This window comes from Aptenodytes patagonicus, chromosome 7 (genome assembly GCF_965638725.1).
Source record: "Aptenodytes patagonicus chromosome 7, bAptPat1.pri.cur, whole genome shotgun sequence".
Classification (NCBI taxonomy): Eukaryota; Metazoa; Chordata; class Aves; order Sphenisciformes; family Spheniscidae; genus Aptenodytes; species Aptenodytes patagonicus.
In genome coordinates this window covers 19,284,560-19,308,039 of record NC_134955.1, presented here as the reverse complement: position 1 = coordinate 19,308,039, position 23,480 = coordinate 19,284,560, and the positions used below count along the sequence as shown (strand labels likewise).

Genomic DNA, 23,480 nt, shown 5'->3' with positions numbered 1-23,480 from the left:
CACAGAAGATGTAGGTCTTCCAGAATCAAACAGAATCAATTAATTTCTCAAGCTCATTTTCAGAAGTAGGGATTTTTTTTTTCCTTTCCTATTTCCTGCCACAATCTCAGGCTTTCTTTAATACTCTGGAAGTACAGCTGCATAGTGGAGTAAAATTCAAAGGGGAAAAAAAAGTGTATGTTTGGGTCTTAAAATAATATACACATTAAACTATATTTAATTGTGCCTTATCAATAGACTGATAAACTTAGGTGTTTGCTGTCGCCATTGATCATGATGCTCTGTAGCAGGCAAAGGCAGTAACTGCTGCTGATGGAAAAGAATAGGTAGTGGAAGGAGGCGGGGAGAAGGAGGTAGGAGACGAGGGATTGGTTCCTTTTAATGTCAATCACAGCTGCGGGCCCCAGCTCTTCCGCTGCTCTAGCTCTGGCTCTCCCTTGAACAGCTCCTGGAGAGAACAAGGCGTGCGGAGTTCGGCTCACCAGCATCATGCTCCTTGGGCTTGGATCGTAGATCCCCTTCTTTGAACATTAAAATAACTCCTTCGTCCATCAGTGTCCCAGGCAGACCCAGCGAGAAAACACGCACGTGAGAGAGAGAGGAAAGAAAGAGGAGGAAGAGAAAAATCTGCAACCAAGTGGACTAAAGCAAAGAGAAAGAGTGCTTTGCTTGCACAGCTGCAAAGTGGGAATTTAAAGAACCGCAGAGAGAGAAATTCCAGCTCATCAGCACATACACATTGCAGAATTACAGATCCAGGTAGAAATGACATCAACAGGGAAAGAAGGCAGCGGAGCTCAACATGCACAATATGTTGGACCCTATCGTTTGGAGAAAACCCTAGGAAAAGGACAGACAGGTTGGTTCTTTTGCAGCAGCACTGGCGCTAGGGGGAAGGTGCTGTAGCAGCCAGTGAGGTGTTGGGGATGGGATATTTGAGGGTCCAGGTTTTCCCATTTGCTGTTTTAGTGGAGATAATATTCACAGGGGATTTTTGCCTTTATTTTTAGTTTTCATTTTAATTCTTTCTTTTCTTCCTTTTTTCTTTTAAAAAAAAAAAAAAAGCCCAGGATGCTTTATGTTCATTACTCCTGCTAATGGGTGTTGTTCTGATGACAGCCAGAGTGCATGCAGAGGAAAAAATAGATGATCTGCTGGTGGTGAATTTTCACATCAATTTCTTCACTGCCCTACTTAGGAGCATTTTCTTTTTAATCAAATTATATTGAAATGAAAGGTTCACAGCCTGTAGTACAGAGGAGGTGGTGGTGGTGGTAGTGGGGGAGTCACCAGCAGTATTTCATGACATCATGATTGAAAAGGGTGTAGTCCTTAAGGTGCAGTTGGGGGGGTGGAAATATGTACAGTATGTCTGTGGCACTGACTGCTGTGGGTATTTAGCAAATATGGATGGATGGGCTGGCGGTTTTTGTGGGTAGGGTCTGAAATATAAGAAAAATAGAGGCTTGGTAGCAGAATTCATTCAGATTATGCTGTGTTTTTGTAGGAGGGACTGGGGGGGAGGGGAGGTTATTTAATTATTTTTCTTAAAGCTTGTTTATGAAACTCGCCCCCAGCAGATTTTCCTGAATGGAACAATGGTAAGAAATATTAAAAAGAGGAAACCAAGTGGAGGGAATTAGCAGAGAGCAGGTGCTTCTGCCCTACATGACATAATTAGATCCCCTAAATACGTTCAAGATCTGGACTTACTATTGCTTGCTTGGATAGCATATTCACTTCAAGGGCAGGGGAGCATTAATTGGAAGAAAAACCATTAAAAAGAAGCCCAAGTCTCTTCCTTATGTAATTTATTTTTAATTTATTTTTTTTTTAGTAACAGGTGCAATAAGCAATGGGATCTGGCAAATTCATTGGGTTGGGAGCCCCCCCCAAATTGGATTGAAACTCAAGATTATAATTTAGGGAAAGGGGAAGATCAGCCATAGGGGGGCTTCTTTGGGCATGTGGGTGTTAAGTGTTGTTCATTATGGTGGGACAATAAAACATGATGCATTGTGGTGGTGGTGTGTGGTTTTTTTTTTTTTTTTTTTTATAACCCAGCCGAGCTTTGCCCATCTGTTGTCTAAAGGATTTAATAGGCGTTTCCATTCCCAGCTGCTGCCTCTGCTCTGCCTGCTTCCTCACTGCCCTGCGTGGCAGCAGCTCTGCAGTCCGCAATTTTCTTAGGGACACAGTCAAAATCCAGATCTTTCTCTGTAAGAAGCAGTGCTCTTCTGAGATGATTGATTATAAACACCCCCCCACCCCCCCCCCCCGATCCTTCCCCTCATCTTCACAACCCCATAGCAACCGTTCAGAGATATGGATGAAGATGACATTGTCTTCTAATGAAAGCGACTTTTATTTATATTTCATTTTTCCCAAATCTCTTCAGTGTATCAGCTGCTAAAGGTAGTTCTCTGTCACTGTTTTGGCTACCACCTTTATTCTTTGCGTAGCTCAAAAAGCCCTTACTTCTGCAGCTGTATTCTTGGTAAAATTTGTTCTGATGATGATAATGAAAATAATTACCAAAAAAATGGCAGTGTATTGGTAATAAAACTGCCCTATTTCTGCTGGTAATCCTTTCCTGGATAGTCCAGGTGATCAAAGAGCCAGCTGTAGATGGCAAATTTATTTTTTTCTTCATCACCGTTTCCTTTTTTCTCTCTCTCACCTTCTCAGCACCCCTCCCTCCCCTTTAAATACAGTTGTGTCTGAGATTCCTGAAAATACAGCTGCATTAACCTTTTGCTCCATGTCTCATAGCCTGATGTTGTGGCCCTAAAGGGTTATCTGCAGCTTTGGTTATTTTTTTCCTCTCTGCTAATCTTCCTATCTTCCTCCTAAGTGATTAGAGATGTGGGGGTGGAGGGAGAAGAAGAGGAGGTATTGCTGCTGTTGGCCTCTGCAGTTATTCAACCAGCTGGACAAGGGTGAAAGTTTCCTTTTGCAGTTTTACCATATAACTGATCTTCATAGATAAGTCTCTGCTGTTTGCACACATGAATGCACATAAAATGCACAATGCATGGTGTCATAGAAGCTGGAGGTGGGGTGAGGAGGAAGAGAAATCTTAAAAGTAGCTGATGTCAGTCGATGTCTTCCTTGTTATACCCACCCTTGATTAATGGAGTAATGCGCTGAGGTGAAATCTAACTCGGTATTAAACATACATGGCTAAATATGGAAAGATGCCTTCTGGTCTTCTCGCATTTTCTGTGCTAATCACATTTGGGAGCATGCAGAATGGCATGAACAGTGTGTGATACATAGCTGGTCCTCATCCTGCTTGTTTTGGAGGGTAAGCAGGCAACCTGCAGCATTGTAGGGAGGGGACAAGGGCAGTATGAGGGCCTGATTCACCATACTATGTTGTCTTGGTGTGTAACTGAGTTTGGGTTGCAGTGGCATACAGCTGAAGAAAATAGTGGTTGTAATCATTCGTTTAGAGCTTGACTTTAAAGTTTGGAAGATTAGGAGGTAATGGCTTGGAATATTCCCCCCCCCCAAGGGGATGGGGAAGAGTGAGAAATAAAATCTGGCAAAATGTAATGATGAATGGAAAGAAAATGTAAGTTGTGTTGCAAAGTCCTATCCATTTTGCAGTGATCTTCATAGCCATAATTTTATTTTGAATAAAAAATTCTTGACTCTATAGAGTTATTTCAGATGCGCAGGTCTAGCTTTGCTCCCAGATACATTAATACTATACAAATGTATTAATCATTCTTACGTGCTTTTACTGAGATCAAAAGAAGGGGGTTTTGGGAAGGAGCATGGATTCATAGTTCAGGGCAGACTTAGAAAGGGTGCCATGGAGGGAGAACTTAATGGTAAGTAGAACTCTCACTGACTTTCTCTCCATGAAATTCTCACAGATTGCCACTTCGATAGCTGAAAAAAAGCATTTGCCGACAGCAGCCTACTGGTCCCTGCAAAGAGGTCCAGTTGCTGTATCTGTGGCATTAGTGGAACCTGGTGACATCTGGCTGTGGGTGGGCAAAACTGAAACGGAAAAGCCTTCAGTTCAAACTGGTGGGTAACAACTGTTGTTGAAAGTGTTGATTAGAATTCAAAATTGGGTATGTAAAATTTGTCCCGAGCGGCCTTCTGTGCTGGTGCGTCAAGCTTGCTGAGGGTGACTGATGCCACAAAGAGAGGATTAGAGGACCTCTTAGTCAGAGAAGTTAGAAAAGGGCTACACGGGGCAATGCTGAAAAATATCTGTGCCTAGCTCTTTGCTGGTAGTGGGAATGATAGAGGAACGAGGGAAAATTATTTTTAATAATGTAGCATACAAATTTAAAGTATAATTTGAGTACTGTAGTAAGACAGTTTGCTTTTGTAATAGGTTGAACTCAGAGCACTTGTTTACTGCAGCTGGAAGAATAGCTTATGGAATCTATTTGATTTTTGCAAGAATACAAGAGGCAGCATAATCTTAATAATTGTACTCAAAAGAATTATTTTACAGAACTGTCACTGTAAAAGATCATTGCTATATATATACGGGTGTGTGGGGAAAGGTTGGTTTATTGAAGTTTCATTGATACATTCTTCTACAGTTAATTATAGGAGGTTTTCGTTGTAATTAACAGTAATGAGCAAAGGATGTGTGTCATGTTACAGTAACACATGTGGAAACAGTGTGCCTTGAGAAATCCCAGTCATACCTGATCATGAAGCACTGTTTTAGTTTTAGATCAAACAGAGGCTTTTCTCCATTTGCCACTAGTATTGTGTGAAATCAGTTTCTTGTATATTCCTTGCTTTATTTTTTTTTTTTAAATTCCACAAATGCCTCTGTTCATGTGTTTCTTTTGGCCTTATTAACCCCTGTTTCACCCTTGAAACTCTTAAGAATAATTCAGATTGACTGTAGTGAGTATTTATTAATGAGTGCCAAGATGAGGAACTGAAGTATTTCTTGTGAAGGTCTTCAGCGTTTCGGGGGGTTTTCTTGTGTTTTCATTTGACAGTCACTGTTTAGGCTTCAGCATCATTGTTTGCTATGGCACCAATTCAATGTCTAGCTGAAATTTCCAAAATGCTGCTTTGTCTACAAGCAGTAAGACATCGGTGCTAAGTGGGAGTTACCCTATTCACTTTGAGAGAAACTTGATGAAAAATTTAATGTTGCTGATCCATTTTGTCTTGTTCCTTTCTGTTTTAAGCTCGGTTCTGCAGACATTCAATATAAAGAATCACTCATGGCACTTTTACCTTCGCAAAAAGTGTAGGGGGTCTCTTTTCTGCATTGTATACCATACAACTTACAGTTATTTTGGTGTATAACATGTTAATTTTATATGAGCCATCAGTGAGGTGTTCAGCAGTATGCTATTGGGCTATGTAAGAACAGAAATCATTAAATTTGGATCTTAGTGAATTTAATAGCCCTTTATTCAGTGAGAGCTTAAACAGGATGTTTCTTTACGGCCTTAACCACCTGTTTCCGTGACACTGGCAGAAACTGAAATTTGTTAATTTTTTTATTTGTCTCTGTCAAATTTGGTTGAAATTGGAAGCTTCAGATCTATTCGAGGAGTATTCGGTAGAAAATGTGATCTCAGAAGCCTGGTTTCCTTAGGTAAGTAGGCTAAACAAAGTATATCCTTTTCATTCATATGGCTATAATTATTTTTTTTTTCTGACCCAGTGTGTTGGATGTAGAGAGAATCTACAGAGTACAGCTTTATTCTGTTTAGCTGTCTAGATGAATGTATTGTTACAGAGGTGTAAATCATTGTAGTTCCTCCCATGGCCTTTTTAAACAAACAAACAACAAACCAGTATGTATTCTATTAATGTTTTCCTATATCTATGTATCTATCTATCTATCTATGTATCTATCTTACTTTCCTCAAAAAAGTTTATTTCAAAACAGTGAATCCACATCTTTTGTCATGGTAGTCTGTGAAGACTTAAGCGGTTAATTAGTAATCATAGAAATAAAATATTGCAAGCAATACTGTGGGCAGTAGAGGCCTTAAGAATGAAATTTTGCCAAGAAAGGTTATGTCATAGTGACTTAGACATAATGGATTTTCAAGTAATGGTTATGAGTTTTGAGAGATTTGGTCTGTCTTAACTTTATGTACCTTTGATCTGATTGTTCTAAAGTACTGTTTGCCTGCGTTACTGACTGAAGTGAACTAGTATTACCATGCCCCGTGTCTGAACTGCGAAGTTCAGATATCCCTTTTATGACTTTCACTTTTTTTTTTAAAGCAAATTCCTGTTTCCTAACTACAGTGAAAGTGATTTTTAGCCTCCATCCTTCTGCAAACCTTGTAGAGGCATGACATTAGTCTTTTACCCAATATCAGTAGCAAAATTATTATGAACTTGTTGAAACAGGAGCAGGCTCTGAATGATTGTTTTTCTTTGTAAAGCACAGTAAGCTTTCTCACCCAAGAGTTGTTAAAATTCAGATACTGTCAAATGAGTAGGACTATATGACTATACCTATGTTTCAGACATCAGCAGGGACTATGGAAGCAGTGATTTCATAAATAGAGTTCTTGCACTGCTCAAGCACTTTTCTACTTTTTGTCACTGCTCTAATGTCATTTTGTGCTACTACAGTGGGAAGGACTGCATTAGAATGATGAGAGAGGTTGGAGAACTTAAAAAAGCTTCTCAATAGAATTTACCTCTTGAGAGGAACTGTTTCTGATTCTAGAAAACCTGTGACTCCATGAGGAGACCAAATGTAGCATTTTAAGTGGGTTCTTACACTTTCTTTTGTAAATTGCAGTGTAGCAGCCAGTGTATGTCTTGGATTCTCCAACATTGCAATATTTTTCAGTATATCATAAATTTACTCCATACATTATATTTTGGGAAGTCTATTGTATATTGTGTACTTTAGAGAGTTAAACAGTAATTGCAATGGTGATAATAAATGTTGATATCCACCTCAAAATTAGTAGGTAGGTAATATAGAACAAATGTAGGTGATGAAAGAATTCCAGCTTTCAGAAGAAATTTGAAAGGAAATGAGGTATTTGGAAGTAATGCCCTGTGAAGTGAGAGACATTGCATGAGGAATGTGTTATGCACATAGGAGAATAGTCAAAATAAGAAGAGGTGGAAGCCTGGATATAGATTTCGGTGAAGGTAGAGTAAAGGCAGAGATGTAAATGAATGCTCAAGGAGTGCTCCTCTTCAACTGCAGAGATACTGTAAATTGCCCTTGTGAAGTCAGTCAGTGTTTTAAGTTGAGCTGACTTCAGTAGGAAGATTATCAAGCCTGTGATAATTAGGTAAGGGTGGAATTTTTTTGTTTGTCGTGGATTGTTCTATTAAGAAATATCCCAAAGAAATTTTCTGGTTTTGTTTTAAACAAACCCAAGATGTTTAGCAATCCTAATCAATGATGCTGTTCGTTTTGCTTATGGAAAATGAGGAGATTGTTCCATTTTCAGTTCATACATAAACAGTACTGTTTTTCTACAAAACATCCATACTGATCTGTAGAGTAACATGAATAATTTGTTGTAAATAGTGTTCTTAATGAACTTGAACTGTCTTCATCTGCAGTGTCTGTAAGTGCAGAGTGATTTCCTTTAAGTCCTTATTTGTTTCAGATTTTCTGGCAAACAACTATTTTTATCTCCTTTCCCCAACTGTCTTTACCTCACTTATGGATTGGTTGCACTTAATCAATATTCAAAGATTTGAATTGTACTCTTGAATGTAGTCTGTTGGATGTGTTGCATACAAGTATTACATTCTACTTGGATAGTTGTGCGAGCACTTCCAACATAAATGTTTGCAAGGGCAAACTGAAAATTTAGTTTTCCTGGACAGTTTGGACATGATTCCCATGAGCACCCTTGCCTGGAAGATGTGAAGTTTTCCAGAAAGGTTTTTTTAAAAGGCACACAAATGTGACCAAATCAAACTTACCTAATTTCAAATGCCTAGTTTTAGAACATATTAATAGTGTTCGTCCAGTTCCATTTGACTTATTCTAGATTTAATTTTTAATAGGGATATAACATTTTAGTTAATTCCTTTAATTCTGTTTACAGACTAGAAACATTACTGATAAAATTCTGGTAAAAACCATACAAAAAAATCCACCCAGAAGATTTTTTTCATTGCTTCATAGCTTTTGAAAATTGGTTTTAAATGGAATTTAGGTGGAACAGAGGAAACGGTATCGGCTCCTTTCATAAAAGTGTATTACTCACTATTGATGTAGCTCTAAGCATTTTTTTTCTTGAATGTGTCATTTGTGGCAGAGATGCCTATGAGATCACCATTGTCCTGTAGACTGTATAAACAGGAATATACTGTTTCTTTTGCAATGACCTTGGGATACAGTTTTTAAAGGAGAATAAATTGAAGTGTGTTGTGAGACTGAGGATAAAGAGCAGTATGGATAAAGAAGGTAAATGATAGTGTTTGTATTTAAACAAATCCAGGTACATTCTCTTGCAAATGGTACTGTTGCCTTCATAATAGTGCGAGTAACCTTCAGGCTGGTGCAGGTAGCTGATGGATAGTTACTCAGTGCTGGAGTGGGTCGAATAGAATACTTATCTTGACTTGTCAGCTCTCAGTTTTATTTTGAGAAAATGTTATTATTTCCTGAAAGTCACAGAGATCATTGTCAACCAATGTAAATTAAAGTAGACCTAAAGCTGCCCTAAATTACTCATAAAGTTCTAATAGCTGAGCTTACTGTTTTGCACCCCATGGCTGTGCCAGGCAGTTTCTGCCTTTTAGACTTTCGCTGTTCCTAATCTGGCTTCTTTGCATAGAGATTATTGCATACTTAAGAGGAAGAGAAATATTTTTTTGGTTTCTTGTTCAAATAAACGTTTTTAATTTGGGGTTCTGGAAGGGGTGAGGTTAGACTGGAAGGGACCATTCCTTGTGTAGCTTACCACTGACAACAGGCTGCTCTTCAGTTTCTTATCTATCATCCACCCATTGATAATCAGTGATTTGATAATTAAGGAGTTTGGAAAAAAGTAGATAACTTGCCATTTACTGACAAAAGGAGATTATTGCTGGTAAGAGCTTTGCACCAAGATTTGCAACATCAACTGACAGTAAATGGGTTGATGCAGGGTGCAGGGGGGAATTGAGGAGAGAAACCAGCATCAAGTAGCTTAGGGTGTGCAAGTGCTATCTTTTTTTCTTTTTTGTTTTAGTGTTCCAACACTACGTGGGAATTATAGGCATAATAATATTTCCAGTGAAGTGCTTAACTTTAAAAAATAAAAAAAAAAAGAAAACTGTTTTCAGGCATCCATTTAGTAAGTGCTCTTCTGGCTGCTGGCTTCTACTTACAAAACAACATACTCTTTATATCCTGAGGCTCTTGCAATTTTGATTTGCTATCTTTTGCAGTATACACTTAATGTGGGAGAAAAAAAATCAGTGTGGTAACGTATATTTTTTTAATAATGTCTACATTACGTACGTATTAATAAGCTCTGCTTTTGCAGTGTCATTCCTCTGTGTGTTCGGTCTTACGTGCCATAAGCTGACTGCCCTTGTCATTTAGCTATTAAAGGCACTATTGACTGGAACAAAAATAATGGAGGAGCCGGTTTCTGGGAGAAGCAAATTGGTCTGGACCAAAAATGTGTTAATTTTCTTCTGTCTGTCTAAAGCCTACTCTTAGAACTGTAAGTTTCAGTCTGCCAAAGGTTGAACAGCAGTCCTTCAGCTGCAGATGAGAATGTACCAGGTCTTCTTACTGACCAGCAGGGAAAGTTGATGGAATTGCTTGGCTCTTTATCTTCTTTCACTCTTTTTCTTAATTATTTCATGTGTGGCTAGCAACGTAGACACTAGATTTCTACACAGCTCTTCTTGGAAAAGTGATTGTTTTGTTGCTTTGGTCCAGGATGAAGTACACAGTAGCCCAGGTTTATAATGTTGGCTCATCCGCCCTATGGTAATAAAATTTATGAGGAAGAGGGACCAGCAATAATATTTGCAGCTAAACATGAGCTGGTGATGTATGATTTCCTTTTTTTTTTTTTTTTTGTCTTACTTTTAAAAAAACCAATGTCCTGCTCTGATAAAGTTTGAGCTAAGCTAGCACAAGACTTTGCTAAGACTACCATTTTATTGCATTTGAATTAAAACACAAGTTTAAGTACGAAAAGAAGACTTCACATTCCAAATCCTTGTGGTATGAAATGCACTGTGTGGGATGTTTAAAAATTTCTCATGTCTTCTGCTGACTGTTTGCCAGCTGAGGGTTGTGTTAGTCATCATGCCAGCCATTCGCCCTGGGTAAGTTTTATTCAGTGACTGTGTGAATTCCTTTTAATAACTGTGACCTGTCCCTAAGATTAAGGAATGGATTTGACTCTTAGATTTCTACCTTACTGGAATCTCTTAATCTCTCCCAGTATTCTATTTCAAAGCTCTCATCTTCTTTTCAGGTTGCAAATGGTGGGTAGCTTTGGCTGTCATGTTGAGATGACCTGCGGTTTTCCTTTTGAAGTTCTGGTCATCTGTTTTTTGGTTTGGTGTTTTTTTGGGTTTTTTGTTTTGTTTTGTTTGTTTTTTTAACTTCAAAGTTACCTTGCCTCTTCAAACTGGAAACTGGTTCAAGGATTGGCATCTTAATCTAGAGGATGCTAGACAGGTATTTGGTTCTTTCTACAGCTGCAATCTCCTACAGCAAATTAATGAAGACTTAGGAGCGTATTCTCAGAAAACTTTTGGGGATGTTACAGTTCCAAGACTGAGCCCCTTAATCATTTCAGCCCTATTTAAATAGATTGATGGTTACTGCTAGAAGAGCTGGTAGAAATACTCTAAGCAAGAAAATAGTCTATCTCTAAATAAACATATGTTATTGTTAGAGGGGTTTTTTTTAACTGTATGGTCATGGTAGACTGAAAAATAAGGTACTTCTAGGGTTTTTTTCCCGCTTCTTAGACAGATGCATTGTCTTGTGAAATTAACACTGATGCACTGTGTGTCCTTGGAGAATTATTTTCTCTTACGTATGTTTTGTCTTCCACATTTCATGTATCTTGCCTAGGCTGTGAACTGAGAGGAAAGATAATTTGTGTTACATTATCTGCATATAATCGCTTTCATGCTAAGGCACTAATCTTAGTTGGGCCTTTGTGTGTGTGTGTAGGAAGTTGCATTTAAATATAGGAAGAAGCTTCTCCACTGTGAGGGTGGGTTGAACCTGGCACAGGTTGCCTAGAGATGTTGGGAAGTCTCCATCCTTGCACATATTCAAAAACAGACCAGACACAGCCTTGAGCAGCCTGCTCTAGTTGACTCTGCTTTGACCAAGGGTGTTGGACTAGATGATCTCCAGAGATCACTTCCAACCTTAACTCTTCTGCTTTTCTGTGTTATCCTGTGCAACTAAACCATAACTTGTTCAGTGAACTGTGAAACTAAGGAACTCTGTTTCCTCCAGTTTTGTACCCTATATTCCCTTCCTCCTCCTGTTCTCTCTCTCTGTCTCTTGTGTCTTGGGCTAGGTGAAGACAGTGTTTGTGGCTCATTTGGAGCCATATGTGCTGCCTGTCTTTTTTCTTTCTCTTGGAATACATTAAGGATTAAATCACAATTACTCTTTCCATTGTGGGGAGCAATAGTTTGAATCTCTTTTTTTTTCCCCATTCAGCACTTTCCATGTAATTTGTAGAATCCTGGAGACTTCCCTTGCTCTTTCAAACTTGGTTGAAATTTGCTAATCTATTCTGATGTTATGGGGGAATTATAGACAGACAGCCTGAACATTTATATTTTGTCTGCTTAAGAAATCAGGCTAAAGCAAAGCTGTCCTAAACAGCACAGCTTCTCTAATCTGCATTTGGTTTTGAAGGCCATGAGATGCTGCTATGGCAGATTGGGATTGCTGGAATACAGCTACTCTTCAGATACTGCCCTCGTCTTGTTTAAGACTCTTACACCAAAGTTAGGAGGAAAAAGTGGTGCTTGATACTTGAAAAGTGCTACTTTCTGCTGCTGTAGCAGTGCAAAGCGAGGAGGATGGAGGCTAGAACTTGGTCCTTTCTGGTTGCAAGCTGAGTCCAGTCATTGGGGAGTGTGGGAAGAAGGAGCCCTCCATTTTGGTACAGTGGCAGTATTTGAAGTCCTTTTCTGCAGAAAGCTGAGAGGAACACTGAGAGCTGTTTGTGTGTTTGCAATGCCTGTCTGTACAAAAATCGTCACCAAAGACAAAGCCAAGTATTATATTAAAACTTGGCAATGACAGAAGCACCATAGCCCTATTAAACATGGGCATTTGTTTTGTTGAAAAGACGTGGCTATGAGTGGCACAGCTTTTAAGATTCCTTATACTTTGCGAGCACCAGCCTTAAACAGTTTTTCATTAGCTTTTCAAACTAGTTAAATCTACACTTTTTTCCAAACTTCCCATTCCTTATACTTTGCGAGCACCAGCCTTAAACAGTTTTTCATTAGCTTTTGAAACTAGTTAAATCTACACTTTTTTCCAAACTTCCCACTCCTATAAATCAGTAAAGCTTAATTAAAATCAGTAATCATCGACAACAAAGAAAGATCTGTCCTAGTGTTTCTGGGTTTTGTCCTGTGCTGCTTTTCTTCTGGGTCTGTGGTTTATTTCATTGCTCATATTTGTGAAATCACATCTCTTTTGCTTGTGGTTGTTTCCTGATTGCGCTGAAGACATCACTTAGTCAAATTCCCCACTCAGTCACATCTGTGCAGTCCCAGTGACTTCAAGGCCTTGCTCAAGTTTATCTGAGAGGGAGTTTGACCCATGAGCAAGCTTCTCGCTGACGGCAGCAGAGGCAGACCTCTGGCAGTGTTCTAGTTAAGACCAGCCTAGGAATACGTCTCCTCTGCGGTGAATATGCAAGCAAATTAGAGCACAAAGTGGAATGATACTGTAAGTGAATTCAATTCAAACTGAAAATACAGGCCCAGCATTTTACAAATTACTATTTTTCATCCTTAAAGCAGAAGTCTGTCTGCTTAGCTAACAGACAAATTAAGGCAAGCAAACGTTTTAATACTTCTAGCAGTAATTCTTCTCTAGTATTCCACACATACATATGCTGAAATCACCCAACCAGTTTGCATTAAGCTTCAGGATGTAGAAAATGTCCTTACCTTTATAATTACTGCATCTTTGCTAGGGAAAGCAACAGCCAGACTACTAACATCATTGGGACAGTTGCCATCTTGTTACCAGGTGGTTCTTCCTGCTCAGAGGAAATGCTCCAAAAATAGGCATGGTTTCTGGATCTGTGTTGTAATGCTGTCAGCACCATTACTCTTATCACCATTGGATCAGATGAGTTACAGCCGAGAGCCTCTTCAGCGCCACCAATGCTTATTTATTCTCAGTGTTTTGGCACCTGTGGCTCTGTGGAACCAGGTGGTCTGTGGACTGCTTCTCAAGAATTCATAAAAATATTGATTAGAATAGCAAACTTCACATCATATTTACTGTTCAAGCGTCTACTTCTCTACTGCAAATTTCTGAAGAGTCCACCAGAGGGGAGAAACCCGTGTTTCGTAGGCCTTTTTCTCCTCATTGAAATGGTGGAAATTGAAAACATGGCAAGGCAAAGGATCTTGATCAAAGGATGTGTCTACCTTGCAATCAGAAGTGGAACTCTAGCACTGGTGGGTAACACTATCTCCTGGCACAAGCAGAAGTGAAAATAAGGCAGTGCAGGCTGCGTGAGGGTTGGAGAAGTGTACCAGAGCACCTAAGAACCTTGCCCTGTGTAGAAGTTCAGTATTCCCCATCTTTACCTGATTATTTACTTGTACCAGTTGTGCCTTTGTTTTGCTGTCTTGATAAACCCTGCATCAGCTACAAATCAATGTGGTATGTCAGATGTGGATAAGCTGAGCGTTTATATACATAATGCACTGTACACTTTATGTATGTATGACTTTACTTCAGGGTTGGTTTTTTTTGTGTATGCAAAATACCAACCTTGTGCTTGATCCTGTAGAGTTCTAATTCTGGTGTGAAAGATTATTCTGTACTGTCAAGGCCTGTTGGATTAAAGGTACTCAACTTCTCAAAGGATTGGGTCCCTATTTGTACTATTATGGTCTCCAAAATGTTACAGCGTCCTAGCTGGGTCATTTCTTGGGGAAGACTAGTAGAGACGTGTACAAAACAGGCTCTGTTCATGTCATTGTGCAGTTATAAGGCAGATGATTCAGAAACAAAAACTATGTAGTCTTCACTGGCCCTAACAGGCTCAGTCATTGACTTGGGGAAGAGCCTTTGGCAAGTTAATTTATATATATTTTTTTTTTCTTTTCATGATGCCCTGCTGTAAAACTAAGATAATGCTTGACTTCCCTTTTGGGACTGACAGGATTAGCCAGCTAGTATTGATAACTTTTTCAGAAATAAAAAGCAGCATGGAGAAGCCTGGGATAACCCTACTGTTTACGCCTGGTGAGTGAGTTTGTTTGTTTGTTTGTTTTTGCTAGTGTTCATTTTTGCTAACTTCATTTTATTTAATACACCTCTGTGGATTTTAATCTCCTGAGGATAGACTGGACCATACAGCCTTTTCATGCTGTACTTGTCTTCCATAGCTGCTTCTTTTGATTATTGTAATATTGATACATAAATGCTGAAATCTCTGTGGCTGCAATTTAAAACTAAAGTTGTTTTAACTATCTAATAAAATAGAAAAATCACTTTGATGTTCCCATTTTGCTAATCTGTGGCTATGCTGACTTTTGTTGCTTCTTTCCTTAGGGACATTTGTCCCTGATCTCTCAAACAAAATGTCACTGAGTAAAACTATGTTTGTATGATGCTGTGTGTTCTACTTATAAAAGATTAATAAGTTGGTCACTTTCATTTATGCTCCCATGGAGCTGGTAGAATTATACTGTGGTGTTAAAATGCAGCATTTTAATTTTCCTGCAGGCAGCAGCCCTCTGGTGGTGTGGGTTTTTTCTTTTTTTTTCTTTTTTTTTTTTTTTTTAAGTCATCTTTGGAAATTCTGAGAGACTGGTAGAAAAGCCTTTAAAAATGCCTCAAATTAAGCTGCCACATAGTCCCATATCTGCTGTCTTTTCCTTTCCAATCCTCACCGCATCACCACCCCCACCTAAATTTGGAAGTGGAAGGTAAAAGGCAAAGCGAGGCTAATAAATGCATCCAGTCGATAACAGCAATAGTCTTATTTGGCAAAATGATATTTACAAATGCTATTTCAGTAAGTTTCAGCTTCCAGAACTATTGCCTGGAAAGGGTATAGGTTGGTGTGAAGTGGGTGGTGAGGGTTATTCTAGACTGGCTGAATTGTTAGGAATTTCTGAGGAGGCTGCTGATGAACTTGAAAATTGAAATATCAAAGAATTGTTTGAAGGGATGACCTTACTACTCTGTTACATGGGTGTTAATGATAGTTACATTGCAAACTACTGCCTGGAAAAAATATTTCAGCCAATGGGGAAGGAGAATCTTCTCATCAGTGCCCTAGGAGTGAAATTTACCCTTTTGCTAGTATGAGATTTAGCTATCGCTTGAGTCCCACTTAAGACCTATTTTGAAGTATTAAGTTACGTACTGGGAGGTAAAAATGGGAGTCCAGAAAGTAGATAAAATATTACTCCTTACTATTTTTGAGATGGTAAGCCAGTGTTATATGCAAATGTTTTTTGAAATTATTTAAGCTGTGCCAGTGATGCATTTAGCTTGTTCCCTTTCCAGGACTACAGTAAATGTCAAAATCATGCTGTATTTGCAACTATGTTACTGCATAAATACTCCGTCTTTGTAGGAAGACATACAATTTTGTTACCATTGAAGCCTAAAGTTGTATTAAAAAAAAAAAGGGGGGGGGGGGGCAAAAAAAAGCAAGCTTTTATATAACTGAAGCTGCACAAAAGTAATAATTTCTGCAGTTTCAGGTTTTAGGGCAAATAATTCTACTTAAAATTAGTTGTTTTAAAATGTACTGACTTTTGACTGTGATGTTTGAAACCTACTGTATGTCTGTAAAGTGAAACAGAAGTTACTGACTAGGTTTGTGGGGGATTTTTTTGTTTTGTTTTTTGTTTGTTTTAAATAAGGCTAATGGGACTGGTAAATAGAAAGCATTAAGATACAGAATAAATTCTATTACTTTAAAAGATAGACAGTGGTTGTAGCATATGAGCCCTTCTCAGTATTTGGTTGAACTTCATACTGTGGACAGCAGATAATACAAATTTGTGGCCTTACTGGATAATGCTTTAGGTCACTTGTGATTTAATTGCTAACAATTATCAAGAGACATTTATGCCAGCTAAGACACATGATGCAAAAGTATTGTTTCAGCCATGATACTTTTCGGAGTGTAAGTCTTGACTGTTTTTGCCAGGTTTGCCTCAATTATGAAGGCTGTCCAGCCTAGTGCATGTATCACTTGAACAGTTTGGGGTTAGAGTCTGATCCATGCAAAGAACTCTACGTGCATGTAGCTTATATATTAAAGGGATAGTGTCAACTTCTGACTTACAATTCTTGCAGTTAACATAGGGTGAAAAGGAAGTAAAATGAAAGGGGAAAGCTAGAAAGAAGGGAATTCCCCATCCCCCCACCCAGTTACCCTGTCACTGATCTTGAAAGTGAAAGCTTACTTGGATTTTCCTGCTCTTAATTGTAAAGAAATAAATTTGGGGGTAAATCCGCTGAACTGAGTGGAGATATGTTGGCATAAAAATAAGGTGAACAAAGGGGCGATTTGGCATCTTTAAATGTTAAAGATTTAGAGCTTTTGTCACCTTAGAGCTATTTTTTTAAACATAAAAAAATGGAGAATCGTAGTAGAGGTCAAGGCATCACTAGCTCTTGAATAACCCACAGTCTCCAAAACATGATTTTGTTTTTGCTTGTTCAGATTCTTTTTTGTGATTTAAAACACACAACATAGTAACACATGCTGCAGTAGGTTGCTGGTCATTTTTTGGACGCAGAATAAAAATGGATTATTGCCTGCTGAGGCACGGCTTAAAGAAAAAAAGAAAGACCTTGGGCCCTTTGTATCCTTTTTCCTAAACATGCTTGTCTAATTGGTGCTGAGAGGCCTAAGCAAAACAACTTTCTGCCATTCAGTGGAGAGGGTTACAAACTTTTAAACTAAATCCATAAAAATGATAACAATGCAAAAGCCAGAATAAGGGAATTCACTTTTTAAAAAACTGAATTTGCCCTGTCTCTACATAAAAACAGTGGTGAATCACTGCTATGTGAACAAAGTGGCATATGGTTTTGTGGAGCTTACTGCTGTCTTCCAGTGAGCTGACGTCACCAATTTTAAATGAGGATTTTCAGTTGTTTTTTCTATATTCTTTTATGCTGATGTAATAAACCATGGGCGAAACACATCCTCATGTGGAAGGCCAATGCTAGGCCACTTCAGACCAATTTCAGTTCCCCTGCATTTCTTTCTAAGAACAAAGTTTTGCCACAAGCCTATGGTAGTTCAGAGCTTTAAAAAAAAAAAAAAAAAAAATAGTTACTAGACTGGGGATGAGGTGAAAGTGAATCATATTTCAACTAGAAAAGCAAAGTGTCTCCCCCACATCTTGATGATTCTAAATACTACTTCTAGTGCAAATCTCAAATTATGTTTATTTCCAGCCTAAAATGTGTTCAAGTGGTTTATGGCCACTGCTGGAGGTAGGGTGTTGAACTTGATAAGACTTTTGGTTTGATCCTGTTGTAGCTGTACATGTATCTTAGGAGGAATTAAATCTCCAAGATTTTATTACCTGACCTTAACAGAGAAGCAGCTATGATTATAGTGTTAGTAGCCTGTCTCAAATGCACATTTTCTTTGATTTCCTCTTATCTCCTAACCTGCAGAGTACTGAGATTTGATAGGAAAGTGTTTAAAATTCATTTGCCCTCTTACTGGCTCTGTTTTTGTTCCTGGATGTGTTTGGTAATGCGACCTTTGCAATTTTGCCATCCTTATGTTTGTCCTGCTGTGAAGTTGCTTAGATGTGCTATTTCACCACACTTTGGAAGTTGTGTAATGTGAGCCAGTTCATATGCAAAATAGTATTTAAATATCAGTTTTAAACTGACACATTGCTGTCCTGAAGTTTTGGTTTCCCCTGGTTATAACAGGCTGTTTTACATGAGAGTCTAAACTTCTCCCTGGTCATCAGATTTGTACCATTTGTCTTTTGTTCAGAGATTGTGTTTTACATGAAAATTCTCCTGTAATGATGGGTCAGATTTTTGTTTCTTGCTACGCTTGTTTGTTTTTTTTCTTTCTTTTCCTGTTGCAACTCCAGTGCTTCATTGACATTTCTTTGGATTTACAGCAGTTTGACACAGCAGAGCAGTATAATGTCCTACTATGGACCTTACTGTCTTCCATACATCCATACTTCCTCCTACAGAGGGTGGAAGCAAGGACAGGTAGCCTGGGAGGAGTATAGAGAAATTGTCCAAGCAGCCAGGGATCAGGTTAGGAAGCTGAAGCCCTGATAGAATTAAATCTGGCCAGGGACATCAAGGGCAACAAGAAAAGATTCTATAGCTACGTCAGGGATAAAAGGAAGACTAGGGAAAATGTGGGCCCTCTCCGGAACGAAATGGGAGACCTGGTTACCCGGGACACAGAGAAGGCGGAGGTACTCAATGACTTTTTTGCGTCGGTCTTCACCGGCAAGTGCTCGAGCCTCACCGCCCAAGCCGCAGAAAGCAAAGGCGGGGACTGGGAGAATGAAGAGCTGCCCACAGTGGGCAAACATCAGGTTTGAGACCATCTAAGGCACCTGAAGGTGTGCAAGTCCATGGGACCCGATGAGATCCATCCGCGGGTCCTGAAGGAACTGGCGGATGAAGTTGCTAAGCCACTATGCATCGTATTTGAGAAGCCATGGCAGTCCGGTGAAGTTCCCACTGACTGGAAAAGGGGAAGCATAACCCCCATTTTTAAAAAGGGAAAAAAGGAAGACCCGGGGAACTACGGGCCAGTCAGTCTCACGTCTGTGCCTGGGAAGATGATGGAACAGATCCTCCTGGAAGCTATGCTAAGGCACATGGAGGACAGCGAGGTGATTCGAGACAGCCAGCATGGCTTCACCAAGGGCAAGTCCTGCCTGACTGACCTAGTGGCCTTCTACGATTGGGTGACTACATCAGTGGACACGGCAAGGGCTACAGATGTCGTCTGTCTGGACCTCTGTAAGGCCTTTGACATGGTCCCCCCAACATCCTTCTCTCTAAACTGGAGACGTATGGATTTGATGGGTGGACTGTCCGGTGGGTGAGGAATTGTTTAGATGGTTGCATCCAGAGGGTAGTGGTCAATGGCTCAATGTCCAGATGGAGATTGGTGACGAGTGGCGTCCTGCAGGGGTCCATATTGGGACCGGTACTGTTTAATATCTTCATCAATGACATAGACAGTGGGATCGAGTGCACCCTCAACAAGTTTGCAGATGACACCAAGCTGAGCGGTGTGGTTGACATGCCTGAGGGACGGGATGCCATCCAGAGGGACCTGGACTAGCTCAAGAAGTGGGCCTGTGTGATCCTCATGAGGCTTACCAAGGCCAAGTGCAAGGTCCTGCACCTGGGTCGGGGCAACCCCCGGTATCAGTACAGGCTGGGGGATGAAGGGATTGAGAGCAGCCCTGCTGAGAAGGACTTGGGGGTACTGGGGGATGAAAAGCTGGACATGAGCCAGCAATGTGCACTCACAGCCCAGAAGGCCAATTGTATCCTGGGCTGCATCAAAAGAGGCGTGGCCAGCAGGTTGAGGGAGGGGATTCTGCCCCTCTGCTCTGCTCTGGTGAGACCCCACCTGGAGCACTGCGTCCAGCTCTGGAGTCCTCAGCACAGGAAAGACACGGACCTGTTGGAGCGGGTCCAGAGGAGGGTCACAAAAATGATGAGGGGGATGGAACACCTCTCCTATGAAGAAAGGCTGAGAGAGTTGGGGTTGTTCAGCCTAGAGAAGAGAAGGCTTCGGGGAGACCTTATTGCAGCCTGTCAGTACTTAAAGGGGGCTTATAAAAAAGATGGCGGCAATCTTTTTAGCAGAGCCTGTTGCGACAGGACAAGGGGGAATGGCTTTAAACTAAAGGGGTGGTAGACTTAGACTAGATAAAAGGAAGAAATTTTTTACGCTGAGGGTGGTGAAACAGTGGAAGAGGTTGCCCAGAGAGGTGGTGGATGCCCCATCCCTGGAAACATTCAAGGTCAGGTTGGACGGGGCTCTGAGCAACCTGATCTAGTTGAAGATGTCCCTGCCCATGGCAGGGGGGGTTGGACTAGATGACCCTTAGAGGTCCCTTCCAACCCAAACTATTCTATGATTCTATAAGAGTCACCATACTGAAGTCAGCAAATGTGTGCTGCCAGAAAGCTGTTTTAAGTGAGAATATTTTGTAGTTGCTGCTCCTGAATTACATGTAGACTAAACAGCCTCAGCAAAGACTAGACCATAAGCATTGAATGGTATAGATAGAAATATTAGTCAAATATGATTTGTTTATAAGCTGTACCAAAAAAACCCAGATGCATTCTCTTACTGTTAATTGTGATGCTTATTTAAAATGACATATATTGCTGAAGAGAAGCATTTAGTAATTGAAATGTAAGTGGGTGACTAAGAAGCAATACATATGCAGTAGCATTTTTTTCTTCCAGTTTTGTGTTTCCAAAAAAAACCTATCTCTGATTCTCATAGTAAGAACTATTGACAGTATTGGAAGTGACTTCTTTGGTTTTCTTATTCTTCTGATGCTATATTAAACCTTTATTCTTTGGCATTCAGCAGGTCAGTGGTATAGGATCATCTTACTGCTCACCCTTTGATTTTTCACTCTTTCCCTGTGGCAACTTTCCCTGTTGGATGCATCTGGATTTGTCTTACCTTACCAGCAGCATTGTAAAATTGAACTGTAGCATTTGAAAAAACTGCTCTATTGAAAAACAAGCTGGAGCAATCCAGACTTGGATTTCAAAGGGAATAGAAGGATCTTGATCCATGTTGCTGTTTGCAAGCTCAGCACCATGGAGTGTGATTGACTGTAAGCTCACTCACAGTTATGAAAAACTGAAGGGTATTTAATGTAATGACAGGCTGTAAAAGTGGGATATGTGAGATCGTGAAGAAGCCTAGAGTCTGCCTCTCTCCACAGGCAAATTGGTGCTTTGCTTATGCTGTTGTAAAAATGGCATGATGGTTCTGAGGCTATCGAGTCTTACTTTAGACTTTCTGCTGCACAGAAAACGGAGTTTAACCATGCATTACTCAGGAAACAGCATGAATTTGTATCCCATCACCTTAATTGGAGTTGATTTATTTTATCCAGTGTAACTGAAAGAAAGGTCAGGTTCTGTGATTATGGACTAGATCCTCAGCTGGTGCTATTTGGTTAAGAGCCTTGGACTCCATGCTGCTGGGCTGACTTACCCTGGTTACGGATTTGACCTTCTATATAAAGGCAGAGACTAGAAATTTTAAATTTGGGAAAGGGTCTAGATGTTGGATTCTCTCTTTTTCAAACATTGCTACTTGAGAGAAATACAAAACCACACACATTTATGAAAGTTTTTGGTGTCTAAAGTTTTAGATATCACACCCTTTCTGCAAAGAGGTGCGTATTTGTTTCTGTCTCTGAAAAAGCCTTTCCGTAATCTTTACCTTTTTCTTTACTTTCTTTCTGTAAGTAAATGATCTCTGAATTTATAGCAACTGTATTTCTACGTTGATATAATAGCCACAGCTTGGGTATTGTCTCTGTTCTAAGCTATCCACAAGTACTTAAAATTCTCTTAGAAAATTGACCTTTGGGCTTAAAATTCTTGTGCTTGACCTCTAGTCCAGAAATGACTTCTTTATCTCTCAAGAGACCTTGATAAAAATCTATATGACTAGGTTTATTTTATCTGACTGTTGGCAGCAGGAGGTGGTAAGGAAGGGGAGGTCAGTAGTTCAATTCCTTGCTGGAATTAAATCCTTGAGAAAATAAGGATAATCTTTCATTTGATGTTTACTCGGTTGCTTCCCAGTACTTAGCTTACTCCACATCAGACTTCATAATCTTTGTACTTCCTCTCCTTTCCTTTTCATTAGAAGGCCTAGAAGTTGTTAATTTTGCATTAATACCCATTGATAAATTGTCACGTAGGTGAAACATGCGTAGTTAAACAGAGATACTGTTAGTTACAAGTAAAATTTTAAATCCGAGGTCTAAACATCTTTGAATTTCAGGAGAATGCTTGTAGGAAATGTGGTTTTTGTTCCAGAACTGAACACAACCACATACTTTTCATCTGAGTAAGATGCAAAACTGTAAAAGGGCCTGTCTTTTAGATCAATTTTGGACGTTGTCCAAAATCTCATGCCATTTGGCACTGTCAAGCCCAAACATCAGCCTAGTTCAACTTTGTGTATGTCTACACTGCAGTTACTAGCCAGGCAAGAAGGAGGGCTCCAGACTGCTGTGATGAGTCAGGCTGATACCTGAATTTGCTTGTCTCTTAATGTTGCCTATTTCTGCTATGCATTTTCGAGGTCAGTATTCCAACTGAGAATGTATCATTGATTTATACTTGAGAATGAGATAATGCCAATGTATAATTTTTTATTTCATTGTTCAACATTTTGTTGTCACTTTTGATTACCTCTGCACATTGAGTTGATACTTTTATTATGCTGTCCGAAGTAATGGTAAGTCTTTCCTTGAATGATTCCAGTTAACTTGGAAGTCAGAAATGTATATTACTAGTTCACATTATTCTTTCTAGTATGCATTTGTCAACACTGTATTTCATGTACAGTCATGCTGTCCATCCACTAAGCTTTGATATTTTGTTGGTTTAAGTGCTTAAGTGGGACTTAAGTAATACATTGGTCTTGTGCTAGCCTACTGTGCAAGCGAAAATTTCACCCTTTATGAACTGATACATCTTGTCACGTTAATCAGGGATGTACTGTGTATTTCCTAGGGCAATATAAAGGATCAAATTTCCCTATTAACCCCTTCAGAACTGAATTAAGTGTTGATGCCATGTCTAGAATGTGCACCACAAACTTGATGTATCATGATCTGTAGTTCTGGTGATCTATCTTAGTACGACCATAGGGGAAATATAGAAGTAACAATCTGCTGGATATCCTAAGAAAAGGTCACAACTAGTGTATCCAGGTGTTGAGATATTTGTGGTGGTTTTTTTTCTGTTGCTCCTACTTGTAACATAGCTTTTTTCCAAAGCAAGTCCATAAAGGTTCCCCCAAAGCCTAAAACATTAAGTGGAATTTTGAAGAAGTGACTGATTTATGCCCATCTACGCCTTTGCTTTAATTAAAAGGAAAATCCATTTCTTTTCTGTTCCATGAAAGATTTTCTAGGTAGGTGAGCAAACGGCTAGACTAAAGCTTAGGAGGTTTGATTTCTTTAGTTATCTCTGATTTTGAGCCTTGTTTATTGACACTTCTGTTTTGTCACCTATAATGTTGATAATGTTCCTTACACAA

General features: G+C 39.5%; 1 protein-coding gene across 1 annotated transcript in view; it reads left to right on the top strand.

The window, feature by feature from the left end:
- The first annotated feature begins 407 nt into the window (after positions 1–407).
- BRSK2 (BR serine/threonine kinase 2) overlaps positions 408–23,480 on the top strand; it is a 330,005-nt gene continuing 306,932 nt past the window's right edge. Inside the window, 1 exon segment of the mRNA XM_076344223.1 lies at positions 408–859. Coding sequence (XP_076200338.1) covers positions 766–859 — 94 coding nt within the window. The 5' untranslated portion in view covers positions 408–765.